This window comes from Eptatretus burgeri, chromosome 2 (assembly GCF_056783735.1).
Source record: "Eptatretus burgeri isolate ZD-2024b chromosome 2, Ebu_testis_v1, whole genome shotgun sequence".
Taxonomy (NCBI): Eukaryota; Metazoa; Chordata; class Myxini; order Myxiniformes; family Myxinidae; genus Eptatretus; species Eptatretus burgeri.
The window spans coordinates 93,589,661-93,609,660 of NC_140962.1; the positions used below are offsets into that span (position 1 = coordinate 93,589,661).

The 20,000-nt window shown below is 49.5% G+C and overlaps 1 protein-coding gene across 1 annotated transcript; it reads right to left on the reverse strand.

Moving 5' to 3' along the window:
• Window positions 1-5,980: 5,980 nt before the first annotated feature.
• LOC147032577 (OTU domain-containing protein 5-like) lies at window positions 5,981-17,387 on the reverse strand. Its single transcript, XM_085870312.1, has 3 exons — window positions 16,800-17,387; window positions 16,476-16,569; window positions 5,981-16,346 (listed from the first exon to the last, which is right to left on the reverse strand). The coding sequence occupies exons 1-3, from the start codon at window positions 17,223-17,225 to the stop codon at window positions 16,207-16,209; spliced, it is 660 nt and encodes a 219-aa protein (XP_085726438.1). The 5' UTR covers window positions 17,226-17,387; the 3' UTR covers window positions 5,981-16,206.
• Window positions 17,388-20,000: the final 2,613 nt, after the last annotated feature.

Genomic DNA, 20,000 nt, shown 5'->3' on the forward strand with positions numbered 1-20,000 from the left:
CCATGTTACAGACATGACAATCTCAACAATCACCCAGTGGATTACAGCTCAAACAGGAAACAGACATTGATAATTGCTGAGCTATCAGGATTCTTCAACATTCAAATTTTGGAAATCTGCTCATCTCATCTCATCCACACAACATTTGAACAGGCATGCTGAACAACTTGTGAAATAACATGATGTACCGTAAACAAACCAACATCAACATGCACGGCTTGTCGTCTTAAAACGACACCATTGGAAAAACTGAAACATCGCACCCTATACAGTACACACACAATGCAACTTTTCTGCCAAATTTTTTACTCAACAAAATGCACAAGTTGTAGTTTCCCAAAGGTGTGCATAATTTCGCAGCTTTTTAGCAATGCCAATATTTCTCACCCACATGATATCACCCAATAAACAGACTGACTAAGACTACAAGAAGGTTGGAGAAGTTACAGAAAATATAGCAGTGCTGCATTTCTTTGCATCTTGTCTGAAACTGTCATTATACATTAATGTTTTGTCACACAAAAGTTGCACAGTACATACATTATGGGCCTTCAAAGATTTGCGAAAAAAGAATGGCTGCTGTGTTCCGAATCGATTCACACAGAAAATTCTACCATTTTTGACAAAATTCATTGAACTTCATGACAAATACAATGACATGAAATCAAAATCAATACCATGGTGGTGATATTTGTTTCTCTGTTGCTCTTTTCAATGTCTTAATGTTTGTGTATGCGTGTGTGTGTGTGTATATATATATATATATATATATATATATATATATATATATATATATATATATATATATATATATATATATATATATATATATATATATATATATATATATATATATATATATATATGTATATATATATATATATATTTATATATATATATATATATATATATATATATATATATATATATATTTTTATATATATATATATATATATATATATATATATATATATATATATATATGTATCCCTGTGTCGTAAGAGTCGACCAGGGTTGCGTCAGGAAGGGCATCGGGCGTAAAACATGTGCCAAATCACGATGCGGATCATACGGATGATCCACTGTGGCGACCCCTTACGGGAGCAGCCGAAAGAGGAAGAAGAATATATGTATATATATATATATATATATATATATATATATATATATATATATATATGTATATATATATGTATATATATATATATATATATATATATATATATATATATATATATATATATATATATATATAGAAAATACAACCCATCACTTCACCAAGAGGAAAATTAAGGGGGGGGAGGATGGAAGGCAAGAAGGAGGGGAGGGAGGAAGGAGCACCAAGGAGGACGGGAGGAAGAGGGAGGCAGGGAGACCGGAGGATGGGAGGGAGACCGAGGAAGAGAGAGGAAGAGAGAGGAAGAGAGAGGAAGAGAGAGGAAGAGAGAGGAAGAGAGAGGAAGAGAGAGGTAGAGAGAGGTAGAGGGAGTAAGAGAGGGAGAGGGAGTAAGAGAGGAAGAGGGAGTAAGAGAGGAAGAGGGAGTAAGAGAGGAAGAGGGAGTAAGAGAGGAAGAGGGAGTAAGAGAGGAAGAGGGAGTAAGAGAGGAAGAGAGAGTAAGAGAGGAAGAGAGGAAGGGGGAGGAAGAGGGGGGAAGAGGGGGAAGAGGGAGGAAGAGGGAGGAAGAAGAGAGGGGCAGGGGGAAGGCAGCACACGGGGAGAGCGCGATGGGGGGGGGAGACACAGAGCGTTACACGGGGGGGGGAGAGAAAGAGCGTTACACGGGGGAGAGAAAGAGCGCTACACGGGGGGGGGGGAGAGAAAGAGCGCTACACGGGGGGGGGAGAGAAAGAGCGCCACACGGGGGGGGGAGAGAAAGAGCGCCACACGGGGGGGGGGGGGAGAGAAAGAGCGCGACACGTGGGGGGGGAGAGACAGAGCGCGACACGGGGGGAGAGAGAGCGCGACACGGGGGGAGAGAGAGCGCGACACGGGGGGAGAGAGAGCGCGACACGGGGGGAGAGAGAGCGCGACACGGGGGGGAGAGAGAGCGCGACACGGGGGGGAGAGAGAGCGCGACACGGGGGGGAGAGAGAGCGCGACACGGGGGGAGAGAGAGCGCGACACGGGGGGAGAGAGAGCGCGACACGGGGGGGGAGAGAGAGCGCGACACGGGGGGAGAGAGAGCGCGACACGGGGGGGAGAGAGCGCGACACGGGGGGAGAGAGAGCGCGACACGGGGGGAGAGAGAGCGCGACACGGGGGGGAGAGAGAGCGCGACACGGGGGGGAGAGAGAGCGCGACACGGGGGAGAGAGAGCGCGACACGGGGGGAGAGAGAGCGCGACACGGGGGGGAGAGAGAGCGCGACACGGGGGGGGAGAGAGCGCGACACGGGGGGGGGAGAGCGCGACACGGGGGGGGGGAGAGAGCGCGACACGGGGGGGGAGAGAGCGCGACACGGGGGGAGAGAGCGCGACACGGGGGGAGAGAGCGCGACACGGGGGGGAGAGAGCGCGACACGGGGGGGAGAGAGCGCGACACGGGGGGGGAGAGAGCGCGACACGGGGGGGGGGAGAGAGCGCGACACGGGGGGGGGGAGAGCGCGACACGGGGGGGGGGGGAGAGCGCGACACGGGGGGGGAGAGAGCGCGACACGGGGGGGGAGAGAGCGCGACACGGGGGGGGGAGAGAGCGCGACACGGGGGGGAGAGAGCGCGACACGGGGGGGGAGAGAGCGCGACACGGGGGGGGGAGAGAGCGCGACACGGGGGGGGGGAGAGCGCGACACGGGGGGGGGGGGGGGGGAGAGAGCGCGACACGGGGGGGGGGAGAGAGCGCGACACGGGGGGGGGAGAGAGCGCGACACGGGGGGGGGGGGAGAGAGCGCGACACGGGGGGGGGAGAGAGCGCGACACGGGGGGGAGAGAGAGCGCGACACGGGGGGGGGGGAGAGAGCGCGACACGGGGGGGGGGAGAGAGCGCGACACGGGGGGAGAGAGCGCGACACGGGGGGAGAGAGCGCGACACGGGGGGAGAGAGCGCGACACGGGGGGGAGAGAGCGCGACACGGGGGGGGAGAGAGAGCGCGACACGGGGGGGGAGAGAGAGCGCGACACGGGGGGGGGAGAGAGCGCGACACGGGGGGGGGGGGAGAGAGAGCGCGACACGGGGGGGGGAGAGAGAGCGCGACACGGGGGGGGGGGAGAGAGCGCGACACGGGGGGGAGAGAGAGCGCGACACGGGGGGGGGGGAGAGAGAGCGCGACACGGGGGGGAGAGAGAGCGCGACACGGGGGGGGGAGAGAGAGCGCGACACGGGGGGGAGAGAGAGCGCGACACGGGGGGGGGAGAGAGAGCGCGACACGGGGGGGAGAGAGCGCGACACGGGGGGAGAGAGCGCGACACGGGGGGAGAGAGCGCGACACGGGGGGAGAGAGCGCGACACGGGGGGGGGGAGAGAGCGCGACACGGGGGGGGGGAGAGAGCGCGACACGGGGGGGGGGGAGAGAGCGCGACACGGGGGGGGAGAGAGCGCGACACGGGGGGGGGAGAGAGCGCGACACGGGGGGGGGGGGAGAGAGCGCGACACGGGGGGGAGAGAGCGCGACACGGGGGGAGAGAGCGCGACACGGGGGGAGAGAGCGCGACACGGGGGGGGGGAGAGAGAGCGCGACACGGGGGGAGAGAGCGCGACACGGGGGGGGGGAGAGAGCGCGACACGGGGGGGGGGGGGAGAGAGCGCGACACGGGGGGGAGAGAGAGCGCGACACGGGGGGGGGAGAGAGCGCGACACGGGGGGGGAGAGAGCGCGACACGGGGGGGGGAGAGAGAGCGCGACACGGGGGGGGGGGGGGAGAGAGAGCGCGACACGGGGGGGGGGGGGGGGAGAGAGAGCGCGACACGGGGGGGGGAGAGAGCGCGACACGGGGGGGGGAGAGAGAGCGCGACACGGGGGGGGGGGAGAGAGAGCGCGACACGGGGGGGGGGAGAGAGAGCGCGACACGGGGGGGAGAGAGAGCGCGACACGGGGGGGGGGAGAGAGCGCGACACGGGGGGGGGAGAGAGCGCGACACGGGGGGGAGAGAGCGCGACACGGGGGGGGGGAGAGAGAGCGCGACACGGGGGGGGAGAGAGCGCGACACGGGGGGAGAGAGAGCGCGACACGGGGGGAGAGAGAGCGCGACACGGGGGGGGGAGAGAGAGCGCGACACGGGGGGGGGGGGGGAGAGAGCGCGACACGGGGGGGGGAGAGAGCGCGACACGGGGGGAGAGAGAGCGCGACACGGGGGGAGAGAGAGCGCGACACGGGGGGGGGGGGGAGAGAGAGCGCGACACGGGGGGGAGAGAGCGCGACACGGGGGGGAGAGAGCGCGACACGGGGGAGAGAGAGCGCGACACGGGGGGGGGAGAGAGCGCGACACGGGGGGGAGAGAGCGCGACACGGGGGGGGGGAGAGAGCGCGACACGGGGGGAGAGAGAGCGCGACACGGGGGGGAGAGAGAGCGCGACACGGGGGGAGAGAGAGCGCGACACGGGGGGAGAGAGAGCGCGACACGGGGGGGAGAGAGAGAGCGCGACACGGGGGGGGGGGAGAGAGCGCGACACGGGGGAGAGAGAGCGCGACACGGGGGGGGAGAGAGCGCGACACGGGGGGGGGGAGAGAGAGCGCGACACGGGGGGAGAGAGAGCGCGACACGGGGGGAGAGAGAGCGCGACACGGGGGGGGGGGAGAGAGAGCGCGACACGGGGGGAGAGAGAGCGCGACACGGGGGGGAGAGAGAGCGCGACACGGGGGGGAGAGAGAGCGCGACACGGGGGGAGAGAGAGCGCGACACGGGGGGAGAGAGCGCGACACGGGGGAGAGAGAGCGCGACACGGGGAGAGAGAGCGCGACACGGGGGGAGAGAGAGCGCGACACGGGGGGGAGAGAGAGCGCGACACGGGGGGGAGAGAGAGCGCGACACGGGGGGAGAGAGAGCGCGACACGGGGGAGAGAGAGCGCGACACGGGGGGGGGGGGAGAGAGCGCGACACGGGGGGAGAGAGAGCGCGACACGGGGGGGGAGAGAGCGCGACACGGGGGGGGGAGAGAGAGCGCGACACGGGGGGAGAGAGAGCGTGACACGGGGGGGGAGAGAGCGCGCGACACGGGGGGGAGAGAGAGCGCGACACGGGGGGGGGGAGAGAGAGCGCGACACGGGGGGGGGGAAGAGAGCGCGACACGGGGGGGGGGGAAGAGAGCGCGAGACAAACAGAGCGTGACACACACACACAGAGCGCGACACCGGGAGACACAGAGCCGTAGAGTGAGTTGCGGTTCCTTTGGTACTCGGGCCTATATGATCCCCTTTTCCCACCTAAACCCTGGGCTTATCGCCAAGCGAACAACTTTCAATGCACATTTCATAGCCAAAAAAAGGTAAGAACATGAAATAAAGATCAACAGGATGTAATACAATTTCAGACACACACTGGGCCACTGGGGTGGGTTTCACATCTCTTGCTATACAAATTCGCGATGCATATTTATCGTAACATTTAATTACTTTCACACTTACTCTAAACACTCATTATGGGAAAAACTACACTTCAAGTTTTATTAATCCCACGGAGCTGCAGTCGTGGCCAAAAATATTGGCACCCTTGCACTTTTTTCCCCAAATAAAGTTTTTCAAACAATATTATTGGCACCTTTTCGAAGTTGTTGGAAATAATTAGATTTCAAGCAGGTGATTCTCATTTACTTTGGAATTGAACTCACCTGCGGTGAGTTGCAGGTGCCTGCAATATAAAAATCACTCATTCAACCAGTTTGAATCGAGAAAAGGAGTCATTCTGCTGTTTTGTGTCACTGTGTACACTGCAATGAGCATGGACAAAAGAAAGTAAACCAGAGAATTGTCTGAGGCCAGACACAAGATTGTAGCCAAGCATGGACAATCTCAAGGCATGGACAATGTCTGACCTCCTTAGACAATTCTCTGGTTTTCTTTCTTTTCTCCATCAAGCTGACCTTCAGATACAAGTCCATCTTCAGAGATCTTGATGTTCCTGTGTCCACTGTACACACTGTTATCAGGAAGTTTAAGGTCCATGACACTGTAGCTAACCTCCCTGGATGTGACCGCAAGAGATAACTTGATCGAAGATTGCAGAAAAAGATTGTTCGAATGGTGGAGAAAGCACCTCAATCAACTCCCAAACAGATTCAAGCTGACCTTCTGACAGAAGGTACGACAGTTTCAACTCACAACATCCGTCGCCAATTCAATGAAAGGGGTTCAACGGAAGAAGACACAAGAGGAACCCACTGCTGAGAGAGAGGCATAAGAAAGCCCGACTGGAGTTTGCCACAACACACCTGAACAAGCCAAAATCCTTCGGGGAGAATGTCCTGTAGACAGATGAAACCAAATTAGAGCTTTTTGGTAAAGCACATCATCTCTATGTTTACAGAAAACAAAATGAAGCCTTCAAAGAAAAGAACATCTTCCCTACAGTCAAACATGGAGGAGGTTCAGTGATGTTTTGGCGTTGCTGTGCTGCCTCTGGCACTGGGTGCCTTGAATGTGTGCATGGCATCATGAAATCATGAGATTCCCAAGGCATTTTGGAGCACAATGTTCAAGCAAGTGTCAGAAAGCTGGGTCTCCGTCGAACATCATGGGTCTTGCAGCAGGACAATGACCCCGAACACTTTAAAAAGCACCCAGGAATAGTTCAAAACAAAACACTGGACTGTTCTGAAGTGGCCAGCAATGAGTCCAGATCCAAATCCCAATGAACACCTGTGGGGAGATCTGAAAACAGCAGTTGGGAGAAGGCATCCTTCAAATCAGGGAGAACTGGAGCAGTTTGCACAAGAAGAGTGGGTCAAACAGCCAGTAGAGGTGTGTAGGAAGCTCATTCATGGCTATAGGAAGTGCTTGACTGCAGTTATTTTGTCCAAAGGCTGTGTTATCAAATATTAAGTCAAGGGTGTGAATAATTTTGTCAATGCCATTTATTTTTATTTTCGGATTTAAAAAGATATATTAAGTTCTGAATCAAAAACAATCTAATATTAACAGTGAAATCAAGAATTGTGGAGACCAAATACTTTTGTCAATTTCAACTTATTTTTTGAGAAAATTGAGAGTAATTTGAAAAAAAAAAATGTAAGGGTGCCAATATTTTTAGCAATGACTATATCCGCAATACATTCAATCATGCCCACTACACCTTCCCTTGAAGATAACATGTCCAAGACTCAACATGTCCACCACACATACCAATTAATCAAACTAGTATTTATAAATAACAGATTTTCTACATGCTGCACTGTCTCCTGGCAACCACTGAAAATGTCACGAAGAAATATTTTTCATAATGTATTTATATAAATATGTCGTTAATATTTTTACTGTGCATATTGTGTTTCACTCATTCTACTTGGTGTCATTTTATGATATTGAGGAAAACTTGTATTAAATCAGCTAACTGTAGCTCCCTGTGTTAGCAAACATCTGACGAGTTGTTTTAATCTATTGGCAAGTTCAGTGCTGTGTTATATTTGCTCTCAGTCTGAATTATTTCACCCGCAACCCTACCATGGAAGAGCTTTTTCGGAATGTTGCTGTCTAAGAAAGGCATTCGTACAATGTGGAATGTAAAAGAATCTTGTTTTTCAAATAATTGGATGTGAAATTTATTATTATTATAGATATCGATTTGTAATTTGAAAAAACGAAAACTGAAGTGAGAGTTTGGTTTTCGTTTTTAAATTTGAGTTTTGAATATACGGTACTGTGTGTAATCATGCTGCTGATGAAATATAAATCCATCATTAATTGCAAGTAAATCATCAATGAATTCCACACCTTCATGCAATTAAGTTATTCCTGCACATGTTCTGGACTAGGCTCTGTCGATTGATTTTTTTTTTATTTCGATATACCAGTGGGGTCATACCAGTATATCGATATTACAAGCGGGTAGGCGACATGGGTGGTCGCTATATAATTGCATACGTCATACAGTTTTTGACGGATCGGGCTGAAATTTTTTGACAAACAGGTTGATTATAGTGCGCATAAAAGCGCGGAAACCGATTTTTGAAAAAAAAATATAAAAAATTTTTTCGGATTTTTTTCAAAAATTTCAGTCCCGTTACTAGGCAACGGTGGCGTCCATAGCAACAGTGCTCAAAAGCATACAACTCAATCCTGGTATGAACCTACCAGTCAAGTTATCAAAATCGGTTGACTCCTCTGGCCTCCAGAGCTGTCCATTACATACATACAGACAGACAAGCCGGTAGGCGACACGGGTGGTCGCTATATAATTGCATACTAGTCATAGTTTTTGACGGATCGGTCTGAAAATTTTTGATAAAGAGGTCGATTATAGTGTGCATAAAAGCACGGAAGCTGGTTTTAGAATTTTTTTTTCGGATTTTTTCAAAAATTTCAAAGTCCCATTGGGAGGCAACAGTGGCGTCCATAGCAACCGTGCTCAAAACCATACAACTAGATCCTGGTATGAACCTACCAGTCAAGTTTCATCAAAATTGGTTGACTCCTCTGGCCTCGAGAGCTGTCCATTACATACATACATACAGACAGACGGAAAACCTGAGAATAATGGTAGTCCAGCAACCACCCAACAGACATACAGACAGAAAACCTGAGAATAAGGGTAGTCCAGCGACCACCCAAAAATAAAAACAAGGACAAATGTGTCCAAGAGCCGCGTCATAAAGGTTTTGTCTTCACCAGAAGAACAAAAAGAAGAAGAAGAACAACGCGGAGCTCTCTTCGAGCCAGCGTTCGCAACGCAACGCGGCTAATAAGAAAAAAAAAACGAATTTTTTATGCAGGTTCCAAAAATATGCCATGGTCCAAATAGACCATGTGGAGGTACTCGCTATTAACTTCAGAAAATGATTTTCGTTGTGCAGATCACCAATCTGGATGAAATTTGGCATACTTAAAGAATTTTAGACGCCGAGTCCAAATCCACTTGTTTCCACGTCGAGGATGTGACACAATTGGTCATTTTTGGCAATTAAAGATACACCGAACATTAAAACCCAATTTTGACACAGAAATGAAGAATCAAGGTTAGACTGATATGTACGTCAAAGAAAACTCTTGTGAGGTCTTAAAATGATGCAATATGTTTATACAGAGCCCTATTCGCTGTTATTAAAGGTCATAAACCGAAGCAGTTACATATTTTTACCGGCCGAAAATGTCTGGACCGACTAGACAGGCCTTCGAGTTGACCAAGGCAACTTTTTGCTTAAAAGGCAGCCACACTGGCTATTAAAGGCAGTTACAGCACCGATGAAAGACAGTTGCATTGGCTATTACGGATTAAATCAAAGACAAAGAGACTGCACGACTCAACCTGATGAAAAGTAGAACCGCCACAAGAGGATTACTGTCTTAGAACTCCAGTATTTCTTGCTCTGAAGCGGTTGCTGAACTAGGCTCTTGACTTCTATTACAAAACTCAAGTCCACTCTTACATGCTAACCAATCTGAATACTACTGTGGAGTAGATTACCACAGCAAAAGCAGTGTGACACCTGCATTCACAGTTCGTCGTCAGAATCATCGTCGGTTCCGCTTTCATCATCCATAAGTTCTATTTCTGCACGGGTCTGTTCATCGTTGGCGCAGTTTTGACACCCAAAGCACTCTGCGCAGAACAGTCCTTTTGACCGGCATGAACACTGGTTGGTCTCGCATTTCATCTTCTTGCAATTACATTTCGTCGCCTCCAACAGTTCCTTTGGCGCTGGTGGTTTGCTCAGCCAGTGAACAGTCAGTGCTCCGTTGCGTTCCACCCATCCGTGAAACGTAGGAGAAGGGGCTTCTATAAACCTCTCAGTCGCGCGGTGGTGGATCGCAGACTGATAGTTCACTCTTTTGCAATGCAGCATCAGAGCGTCGCTTGGAGGCGGCAATTTCTGTTCTCCCAGCGACTGGCTGCAGAATAGCTTGTAGCGAGCCTCATCCACACTCTTCATGGTCGGCTGATTGTACATGGCACAGACGAATTGTTCCATGTCGTGAATGATATTCTGATCTAGCGTGAATTCTCGACCAATGCTCCCGAAATAGGTGATGAGATGAGGACCCTTCATCATTAAGTCAAATGGGCTTGTTTTGCCCTTACCGTGGAATGCACTGGTGGTATCACTTCCCATGAAATCGTGCAAACCTATCAACGCATCGCAGACAGAACTTTCCAGGGCATTACTCAGCTTCCTAACGTCAGTGACGATAATGTCCTTGGGACTTCCTGTGACCAGATGGACATTTTGGGCCCGAATCGACTTCGAGTGAGCCAACGCCAACACAAACATCGGTGTCGAAACTCTCTATGCGCACCGACTCTTCATTCTGTTCCGCGTGAGCATCATGTTGCAGGAGCTTTGTGTCAGCTTCGTCATGGTCACATTCAAGTTCAGGTACTGACGACACAGTCATGACACCATTCGACGCCTCGATTTTCTCACATTTGCTGGCATGACTGACGTAAAACAGCATGTCGCCCAGTTTTGATGGAGAGATGTTTCTCGTCCACGATTCGACGATGAACTCTATCAACGCCTCCTTGTTAGCTCGGCTCAGGAGATAATTGGCCCCGTTTTGGAAGGGCTTGATCGTGTCCGTAGATGGTTCGCACCTGAAGATCGCCCGCCCTGCCCGCTCATCTGGCGTGCTCCAGGCACTTGATGCTGATACTTGGGTCAGTATCAAACACCACGTCCAGTCTCGAAGATTGGTTATGTCGTGCTTTGGCCACGAAGATGTTCAGCACCATCTCTTCCAGTTTGCCAAAAGTGTGAGGCAGTGAACCAGCCTTTATCGCCTGAATAACGGCCATTCCATCCACAATCATTGCACCTTGGATAGGCCGAGCGTCCACATGGCAATCGGGCCACAGTTTCAGTATATGGTTGCGGAGTTTGGCTTTGTCCGTCTTAGCAATCGAACCATCGCCGGATGCCAGCGGGAAAGATATGTTCGCCAGTGGGTACGCGAGCAGATTGTGGAGTGTTACATTGCTTTTCTCGCCAATCAACAGCAGTAGTGTGAAAAGACGACGTTCATTCACAATTTCAACCTTCGGCGTCTGCTGGTGGGAGTCACCGACTTGCTTCGCGCCTTCGAGAAAGTTGCCAATTTGGCCTTCGAAATCGGACTGAAGAATGGGACCTCACCCGAGAGAAGCCGATCACGCATGAATTGCACGACAGCATTCTCTCCCTTAACATATGCGTTCATAAAGTCCACGGAAGTGGCTGGCGGTGCGATGACACCTGAACGAATATTGACGAGTTCAAGGTGAGCGCCAGAGAAAGGGTTAATCATTTGAAGTACTGTGTCCATCACTTGTACCACCGCTGCTTCGTTCTTCTTCGAGCTCGACACATCCAAATCCTTTCTCGGTCGGGGCTCGTCGTGGATACCCGGCATGGACTCACATTTTCTTGCAATTTCCGCACGTGCTGGTTGGGACAAATCCACTTCTTCACAGCTGTGCTTTTCTGAGTGTAACCAATCATGCCTCCACTGGTCTTGCTGTCCCTATTTAAAGTCTGCTCTATGATCTGATCACACGCAACACTACGAAATCCATAACGAGTATGCCGTTGGGCAGTCCATTTGCCGTCCAAGAACGCTTGATAGGTGTCTGGGTGGGAGTGCTCTGGCCCGGCCATTTCCACCCAGTACACGGGTAAGTACCTTGCATAGTTTAGGTGATCGAACGCAAAGTAGCAGGGCATTGACGCTCTCGTGATCGCAAGGTGTTTCGGCCAGTTCGAAGTACGAGTTGCCCGTATAAGCTCTTGTGCTAGCTCCACCATATCCAAGTAGGAGCACCAGAATGCGAATGTTTTGCTCGCTGTACATTGCTGCTGTCTGAAGTCGCTGTAGCGTGTGAACATTTCCGAGACCTCTTCCGATGACAGTCACTGTTCAAACAACAGAGACGGAAACGTTTCCTGGAGACGCTCTATACACCTCTCGAATCGCACGCGTCTCCTCTGTGAGGGAGTCCATGAAGGCCTGGAAGCATAGTCTTCCTTGCGCTTCATATACGAGCTTGTGACAGCGCAGACTCCTGTTATAGTGGTGGCCGTTTATTACTGAATTTTCAGAAGGCTGAGAGACAATATCAGACTCTATTATGAGGTCGAGCAGACCTGCGTCTGAATCTTTTGCCGATCATGCCTAGGAAGCTCATGAGTTGGTGGAATTTGCCGAGACGAATTACCAACCTTTCTGTCAACTCCGGGTGCAACCAACGAATCTCCTGCACCTTACTGTAGATTGCAAGGTCGAAGACGAGAACTACTTCTTCACGTTCCACTTTATCAGCCATATCGATGCTTTGGCGTAGGACCGTGTAAACGGTGTCCAGTTCCGTGGGTGATGCCTCGATCACGGAAAGGTAGATGATGGCTGCCTTGGTCAACTCATCATCCCGACGAAGGAGGGTGTTGTACCCAGTCCATGTCGGCAACCGCCCGTCCGTTTTCTGGACCGTTTTCATTGTGTAATAGAGCACATCCAGCGATAGTCCGTCCTCTTGTGACGGACTGATGTCAATGTCACAACTATAAAAGGCTGTGGTCCCTTGCCTTTTCCTGCCACCATACTTGAGAATGGGTGGCATGTTACCAACTAATGACCGCTGACGACGGCTAATTGGAGTCACTGGATGAGCGTGCTGAATCGGCTCAGAGGGTGCGTCTTGTATCATCAATCCATTCGTGTGGTGAGTGGTCGCATGACCGGTGAGGGTCTCCTCACTGAAATCGATGTTATCGTGCACAAATATTGTCGTTGCATTTCTGAGGCAGTTTGAGGGCAGTTTTCCCTCCTAATCAATCTGCAACAGCACCAAAGCGGTTTCCAACGCCTGTGTAGTACTGACTGAGACACAGTGCCCAAGCTTGTTGAACAGTCCTAACAGTCGAATAGAACCAGTCCAATGTTTCACAGTCAGGCCCAATGCATAGGACTTCGGAGTAAACGTCTGACCCCTTGACGCTATAGAAACAACGTCTTGAAGAACAGAGAGCAGTTTCAGATGAATATGACGTGGGAGTTCCACAAATTTCTCCAGGGTTGGCTCATCTGACAGGCCCGCTATCCATGCAACAAGGTTGTACAATGCAACAGGGATGGGACTTTCAGCATTTGAAATGTCAAAGTCAGGAGCAAATGGTGGCCATGTAATGTCCACACTTTGGTGTTTGTTCAGGTCATCCTCACCACAAGTGCTCCCGAGTATAGAACATGTAAATTGAGGCCTGAGTCACCCTGCTGTGGACACTGGCTGGCTTCATCCTCTGTAGTTGGCTCTGCTTCTGTTGTAGAGCTACTGTCTACAACAGCAGCCTGAGCAATGGAACCAATATCAATGTCCTTCATGTACACCACTTCGCTCAGACATTTTTGGTGGACGATAGAAAATCATGTCTGGGTACCGTTCCTGCAGTCTTTTCTTCAGTCTTGTTGCCTGATCCTGGCCTTCGCATACTCTGAGTATGTCATTGAACATCTCACACAACTTCTTCATATGTATGGATTGCTTTCCATCAATGAGTCTTACCTGGATTACTTTATCACAGAAAATGTCAAATGTTGAGTCATAGTTCACTTTCTGAGTTTGGAGTTTACTTTCACTCTGTCTGTGGTGTGTGTCATTCACATACTCGTAATAACATTTACGGTGATAACAAACTTCCAGCGCCACACAGTCTTTATCCTTTATAGTTGTCATTATTCTCACATCACATTCATCTCTCCTCTGCTCAGCAGTTTCCCTCAGTTTTCCTCCATCCTGTGTTTCTGCCAGGGACAACTGATCATGTTGAGATTTTCCTGACACAGATGAATTTGTCTTTTTTCTGGCATATCACACAAATTCTTGGCAGTATACCAGCTGAATTGCCAGCCATCCTTTCTACAGAGGTTCTGAGGGATTTTTTTTAAACGTATTTTGTGGTATGAGTGTCCCTCTTCTTCGAGTCCGCCCACCACCTCACTGGCTCTCGCAGAAACTGCAGTTGTGCTGGCTTCTGATTTCCTTTTCCTGGCTTCAGCGCGTTTTATATGATCCTCGTTACAAAACGACGCATAGCAGAACCGGTGACAGCCGGCATCCGCAGGAGGATCAGTCATTGGCAGCAGTTTCATTATTTGATCAGCCAGCAAACGGCATTTGTTGATAGTTTCACTATCTGTGGCGTCGCACCAAGCCTTCAAACACTCGCATACCTTACGCCAGCTCTTATCCGTGAATTGCGTCACTTCTCATCATCCTCCCCACCCAAGTGTATGAAAACAACGCATATTTGGTTGTTGAAAGACCAAAAATCACTCGAAATCACACGACAACCATGGGCGCCGCCATCTTGATTTGTTGCTTCCTGGTCGTTTCCTCTGCGATTACAAGCACGCCACGCCCACTTCATGGCGGTAATTTCAAATGGTAATAACTGTCGGTGTGTCAACTTGTGCATATGGAAACAAGTCGGAATTTCAATGGTGTGTTCTCATGAATGTACAGGGTGAATTTCGTTTAGATTGGTGATCTGCACAACAAGACTGATCGAACCCACCCACCTCCACATGACCTAAAAGGTCCATTGCGTATTCATAGATATATCGTACACATTAACGACGGTAATTTTTCAAAGTATTTCCACACGGGGCTCCCCCGCTCCCTCCCCCCCCCATGATGAGAATGGTTATTTTACTTTCAACTTCAACTTGCATTAAAAATGATGTTGTTTTGAAGTGAGATCAGTATTGGTATTTGAAACAGGTCAGAATCCGTTGCCATTTCCCTACCGGTATGATTATTGCGGAACGCTGTACCGGTATCGCTTTCACGTCGGTATCGCAGATCACTCACTCGGCACAGGGTTTCTAAAGCACACCCGATTCATATAAATAATAACCAATTGGCAATTGCTTTGAAACCAGCCACAAGGGCAAAGAAAAACGTGATTGCTTGTACGGATGCTCAGGGTTAAAAAATAAAACATACTGTACTTACTTCCATTCCTGTTCCATGTTTAGCTGAGACGCCGATCAGTGCGTCATAGTTTTGTTATACATTGTAAACACGTTTCTTCGATTTGTTGGTGATACACCAGTTTTTGTTATTTTTCATATCAATTTTTTTCCAGGATATAATGGTATATTCAGAATTCCAACACTGGTACATCGATATAAAAAATTATATCGATATAACCGGCATATCGACATATCGCCAGACCCTGTCAGACTCGTACATGTTCAGGAATAAATTTGCAAAGAAAGGGGCCGGATCTGAACCCATGGGAGTCCCCCCAACGTTTGCTTGAGTGTCTTTTTGCCAAATATAAATAAGCTATTTAAAAAAAAATAAAAAACAAGAAATCCAACTCTTTCAAGTTTTTTTTTTTTTTTAAACTGCATGAAGATTGATTTTCCTTCACAGACAAGTTTGCTCTTTTTTGATAGACTGTAATGTATATTTTATTACCTCCTGCAAATGCTTTATCTAACGCTCTGCTCAATGCGGTTATGAGGCAGCTAACATGCGCGCACATGCACACGCACACACACAATTCAAAACTTTCTCATACTTTCTCGCCAGAATGGGAGAGGCCATTGTTGTGGACTGTTTTGTGGTGACCGTCACGTGTCACATGCCCGTCTGTGTGACGCGTGTGTCTACATTTTGCAAATACGATGGATGCTGGCCTTGAGAGTCTCCTGGAGACAGTGATCACCTCTCATTTCTGACCACCTATTTAATGCATGTTCCTTTGACAAAATGAGGAGCAATCACCTGTAAAAACTGACCAACCAGCTACCACAAAGGTTGGTCAATTTCACCACCAGAGTTTTCAGAAAAACCACTTGCTCAATAGTGTGGTGGGATAATTAGGTTTTTTTTGTTGCAAGCCTTAAAAGGGAGAGACTAATCCCAGTTTTGTTGCCTTCTCTCCCCGTCTGGTCTTGGGGATTTCTCTCATTGTTGACAGCTTGATTTGAGCGATTGTCCAGAGCTTGACAGTAGGGGCAGTCTCCAAATCAGCATCTACTGGGTATGCTTTTTCCATTTATATTTCACCTTCAAGTTGAAAGTAAAAAGTGATATTTCTAGTTAACAAGAAACAACTGAGAGCAAAGGCACAATTCATCAATTTAAAGGCGTGTGCATCCGTGAACGACCAAAGCGTTGTTGTAACAGAAATGTTCGTTTCCAAACGAAGAGCTCACCAGGTAATCCATACAATGTTTTCTGACAACATCATGCATGTCCTGATCTCCGTAGACTTGGTCAGCTGCCACGAAGAGGGGTCGTAAAAAACACAATGACAGCAAGTCACTACTCAACAATGTCTCACCAGTGAAACAACCCACTCCTAATACACTTACAATCCTGAAAAAAAAAACATTCAGCCATTCCATACCAGCAGCACGGAAGAGACACGCTCCATCTTCAGACATCCGTTTGATGATAAAGCCCTTCTTCTCCTTCATTACTTTTTCGAATCGTCTCTCCCCCTGGAATATGAAACAAACAAACAACAAAAAAATAACCAAAGCAAAATGAATATTAGATGGATATTAAGCCGGACGTCCTGCATGCCAGCATCAGTTCGTGGCTGTTAAATAAACTGCGTGTGCCGTCTTGACACGTCATTAATCGGTAGACGTTCTCCGCAAAGGAGGCGGAGAGTCATCACCGGCACTCTGAACAGATTTATAACTCATGGCAGACTTGGCAGACTTGCCTGCTCGCAGAAGCCCGGTTCAGGTGACAGCGGCTCTGGGGCCCTGTCGTGCGCGGCCCTGTCGTGCGCGTCCCTGTCGTGCGCGTCCCTGTCGTGCTCGTCATCGCTGTTATAACCTCCGGCCTCGTCCGACCGGGGAGAGGCCGCGGCCGCGGTCGCGCCGGCTCCGTGACTCGCCCGGTGACTTTTCCTGCAGGAGCGGTGCGGCGAGGCCCGGTGGCGTCGCTTGCTGTGGCTTGGGCCGCAATCTAACGGCTCAGGTTCGCCCGGAGGAGCGACCGGACCACGCGGCCTAGCTCCCCGGGCCTCTGCACCGCCAGACAGCCGATGTGCGTGAGAGGCGCCGCCGTGCGGGTGTTGGTGATCCGAGGATTCTCGTTCGCCTTCCTCCTTTTGCTCGACCTTCTTCTTCGGTAGAATCGTCATGTTATCGTTCTTTTAATGGTGGGCCGCTGTCGTGTCCTTGTTATTAGGGTCGTCACTTGAGACCTAAGCAACGGGAACAAGGCCTTCAATCACTTCAAACGCCCTGCGACATGGCCCCCGCGCATGCGCACTAACGACTTCAGTCGTGACGTTTCCTGAGATTTTTATTATTTACTATTTTCATGTGGAACAATTTAACGACTTCTCCAAGATCGATTGAAAACACTTATTAATCCACGTACATTTTTTTATTTTTTTTTACAACCCCGCGTTTGTCGTACCAAACATACTCGAGAGAAGAGAAAACGAAAAAAGAATGTGGATTTATTAACCCGCCGTGGGAGCCGCTGCAGCTAACTACACCACCATGGTGGCTGCAGCGAACAGTAATGATGGCCTTTCATTTTTTTTTTTTTTTTAAATGTTCCTTCAAATATCTGCTTGGCAGAATATCAGAATATCTAAGAGGTGGCGAACTCGCCTTTCAGATGTCTATTCTGCGTTCACGCAACGTATTCAATGGACAGGCACGAAGACTCTGAAGTGGGAACAACAGGATTAATTCGGACCCACGGACGCAACAAACAAGGCACGGCACGGCATTGGAACATGGGTCACGTGACTCTCTTAGCCACGCCCCCTGCATCCAGACTTGCATACATGATGAAACATAATAGCAAGGTTTTCTTTAAATATATCAGAGGAACAGAGCAGGTTAGGACCAGTGTGGGCCCATTGAGGCATATCACTGGGAGAGTGATTAGTGATGAAGGTGAGATGGCAGGCTTATTAAACAGGTATTTTTAGCAGCGTCTCGCGTGGCGAACGCTGCTCAAAGAGAGCTGCTTCTTCTTCTTCTTCCTCCTCCTCCTCCTCCTCCTCCTCCTCCTCCTCCTCCTCCTCCTCCTCCCCTTAATCTCTCGGACTCGGCTCTTGTATATACAAGATCCGGATCTCCTTAAATACTGAGCACATGTACACATCCTCACATTGATGGTGCCTTTTGAGAGCGTCTATCATGAACTTTTAAACATATTCGGACATTTGCTTGAAAGTTTCGAAAAGTTCACGTTACTATTTAAAGATTATTCCATTCATCGTATTGTAATTTCGTAAATACATTATTTAGTTTGTAAATACACGATATATCGTAAATACATTATGACGGGTCTCGCTATTGGCTAAATCAAGGCACGTGACGAAATATCGGAAGTTGTTTTTTTGTTGTTGTTTTGTTTGTTTGTTTTTTTTAGCCGACAGACCCTTTAGGACGCTGTTATTGGACACATTTGTCCTTGTTCTTCAACTTTTACACAAGAACAGTCAGGAGAATTGCCAACAGCTGAGACTATCTATCGAGGAGGTGAGGAAGGGCTTTTACAGAAGATCCAGGTTGGAGTGGAGGAAGTAAAGGAACAGCGAGGTAATCTAAGAGTAGATAATATGTAACCGAGAGTGTTGATGGAGGTGGCTGAGCAGGTAAGCGAGATGTTAACGGATATTTTCAACATCTCACTGGAGTCAGGACAGGAACCGGAGGATTGGAGAGTAGCAAATGCAACACCATCATTTAAGAAAGGATCCGGAGAAGAATTGGGAAACTTTCGACCTTGCTTATTACATACACGTCAGGTGGGTTGATGACAACCATCGACTACCTGATGGTGCGTCCGTGAGATAGGGGAAACCTCCGGGACACAAAGGTGATCCCAGGGGAGGAGACCGTTTCGCAGAACCACCTGGTTGTCTGCGATATAAGGGTGAAAGGTGCGCGGAGAATTCGGCGGGTGAAGTACCAACCGACGATGAAGGTGTGGAGGTTGAAAGAGGCGACAGTGAAGGAAGCATTAAGAGAGAGGTTGAGTATGGTTGAAGATGATGTGGTTGAGCTTGAAAGTGGTTGGATGTCAATGAAAGATAGTCTATTGGGAGCCGTTGGTGAGGTATGTGGATGGACAAAAGGACCACCGAGGCACTCGGAAACATGGTGGTGGGGTGATGAAGTTGGAAAGACGATTGAAGAAAACAGGAAGAAGTTCAAGGAATAGAAAAAGGCGAAGGGTACGGTGGAAGAAGAGGCAGCACATGACAGTTATAAGGAAGCCAAGAAGGCTGCAAAGAAGGAGGTAGCAAAGGTACAGGAGGCCCATAGGAAAATGTTCGGAGAACGCTCGGATTCGGAGGAGGGTAAGAGAGCAGTATTCAGGATTGCAAAGCAGATAGCGAGAGAGAGATTTGATGTGACGGGGGTGAGTTGCTTGAAGGATGAAGTGGGACAAATTGTTGTGGACTTAGATGGAATTAAAGGAAGATGGAAGAGATAAATGGAAAGGCTGTTGAATGTAGAAAATGAATGGGATAGCAACATCGAGAGTAACCCAGTTTTAGGACCAGCAGAGAAGATAACTGAGAAGGAAGTTGAGGAAGCTATAAGAGCGATGAAGAGTAGAAAAGCAGGAGGGCCGACGGGAGTTGTGGGAGATGTGTTGAAGGCAGCGGGAAGTTGGGGTGTGAAGAGAATGACAGAGATCTGTAATCTGGTGGTGAAAGAAGGCCGCATTCCAGTGGATTGGGAACTCAGTACCCTCGTCCCTCTGTACAAGGGGAAAGGTGACCCTCTGGACTGTGGCTCCTCCAGAACAATAAAGTTATTGGAGCATGGAATGAAGGTATTGGAAAGGGTGTTGGAGAAGAGGATAAGGAAGAAGGTAAAGATTGACGAAATGCAGTTTGGATTTATGCCAGGAAGAGGAACGACAGATGCAATTTTTATTG

Excerpts from the sequence above, each read along its gene's own strand:
- LOC147032577 (XM_085870312.1), bottom strand. The coding sequence starts at position 17,225 with ATGACGATTCTACCGAAGAAGAAGGTCGAGCAAAAGGAGGAAGGCGAA. Across the intron at positions 16,570-16,799 it reads AACCGGGCTTCTGCGAGCAG|GGGGAGAGACGATTCGAAAA; the intron begins GCAAGTCTGCCA and ends TTCATATTCCAG. Across the intron at positions 16,347-16,475 it reads GTGTCTCTTCCGTGCTGCTG|CTGACCAAGTCTACGGAGAT; the intron begins GTATGGAATGGC and ends TCTTCGTGGCAG.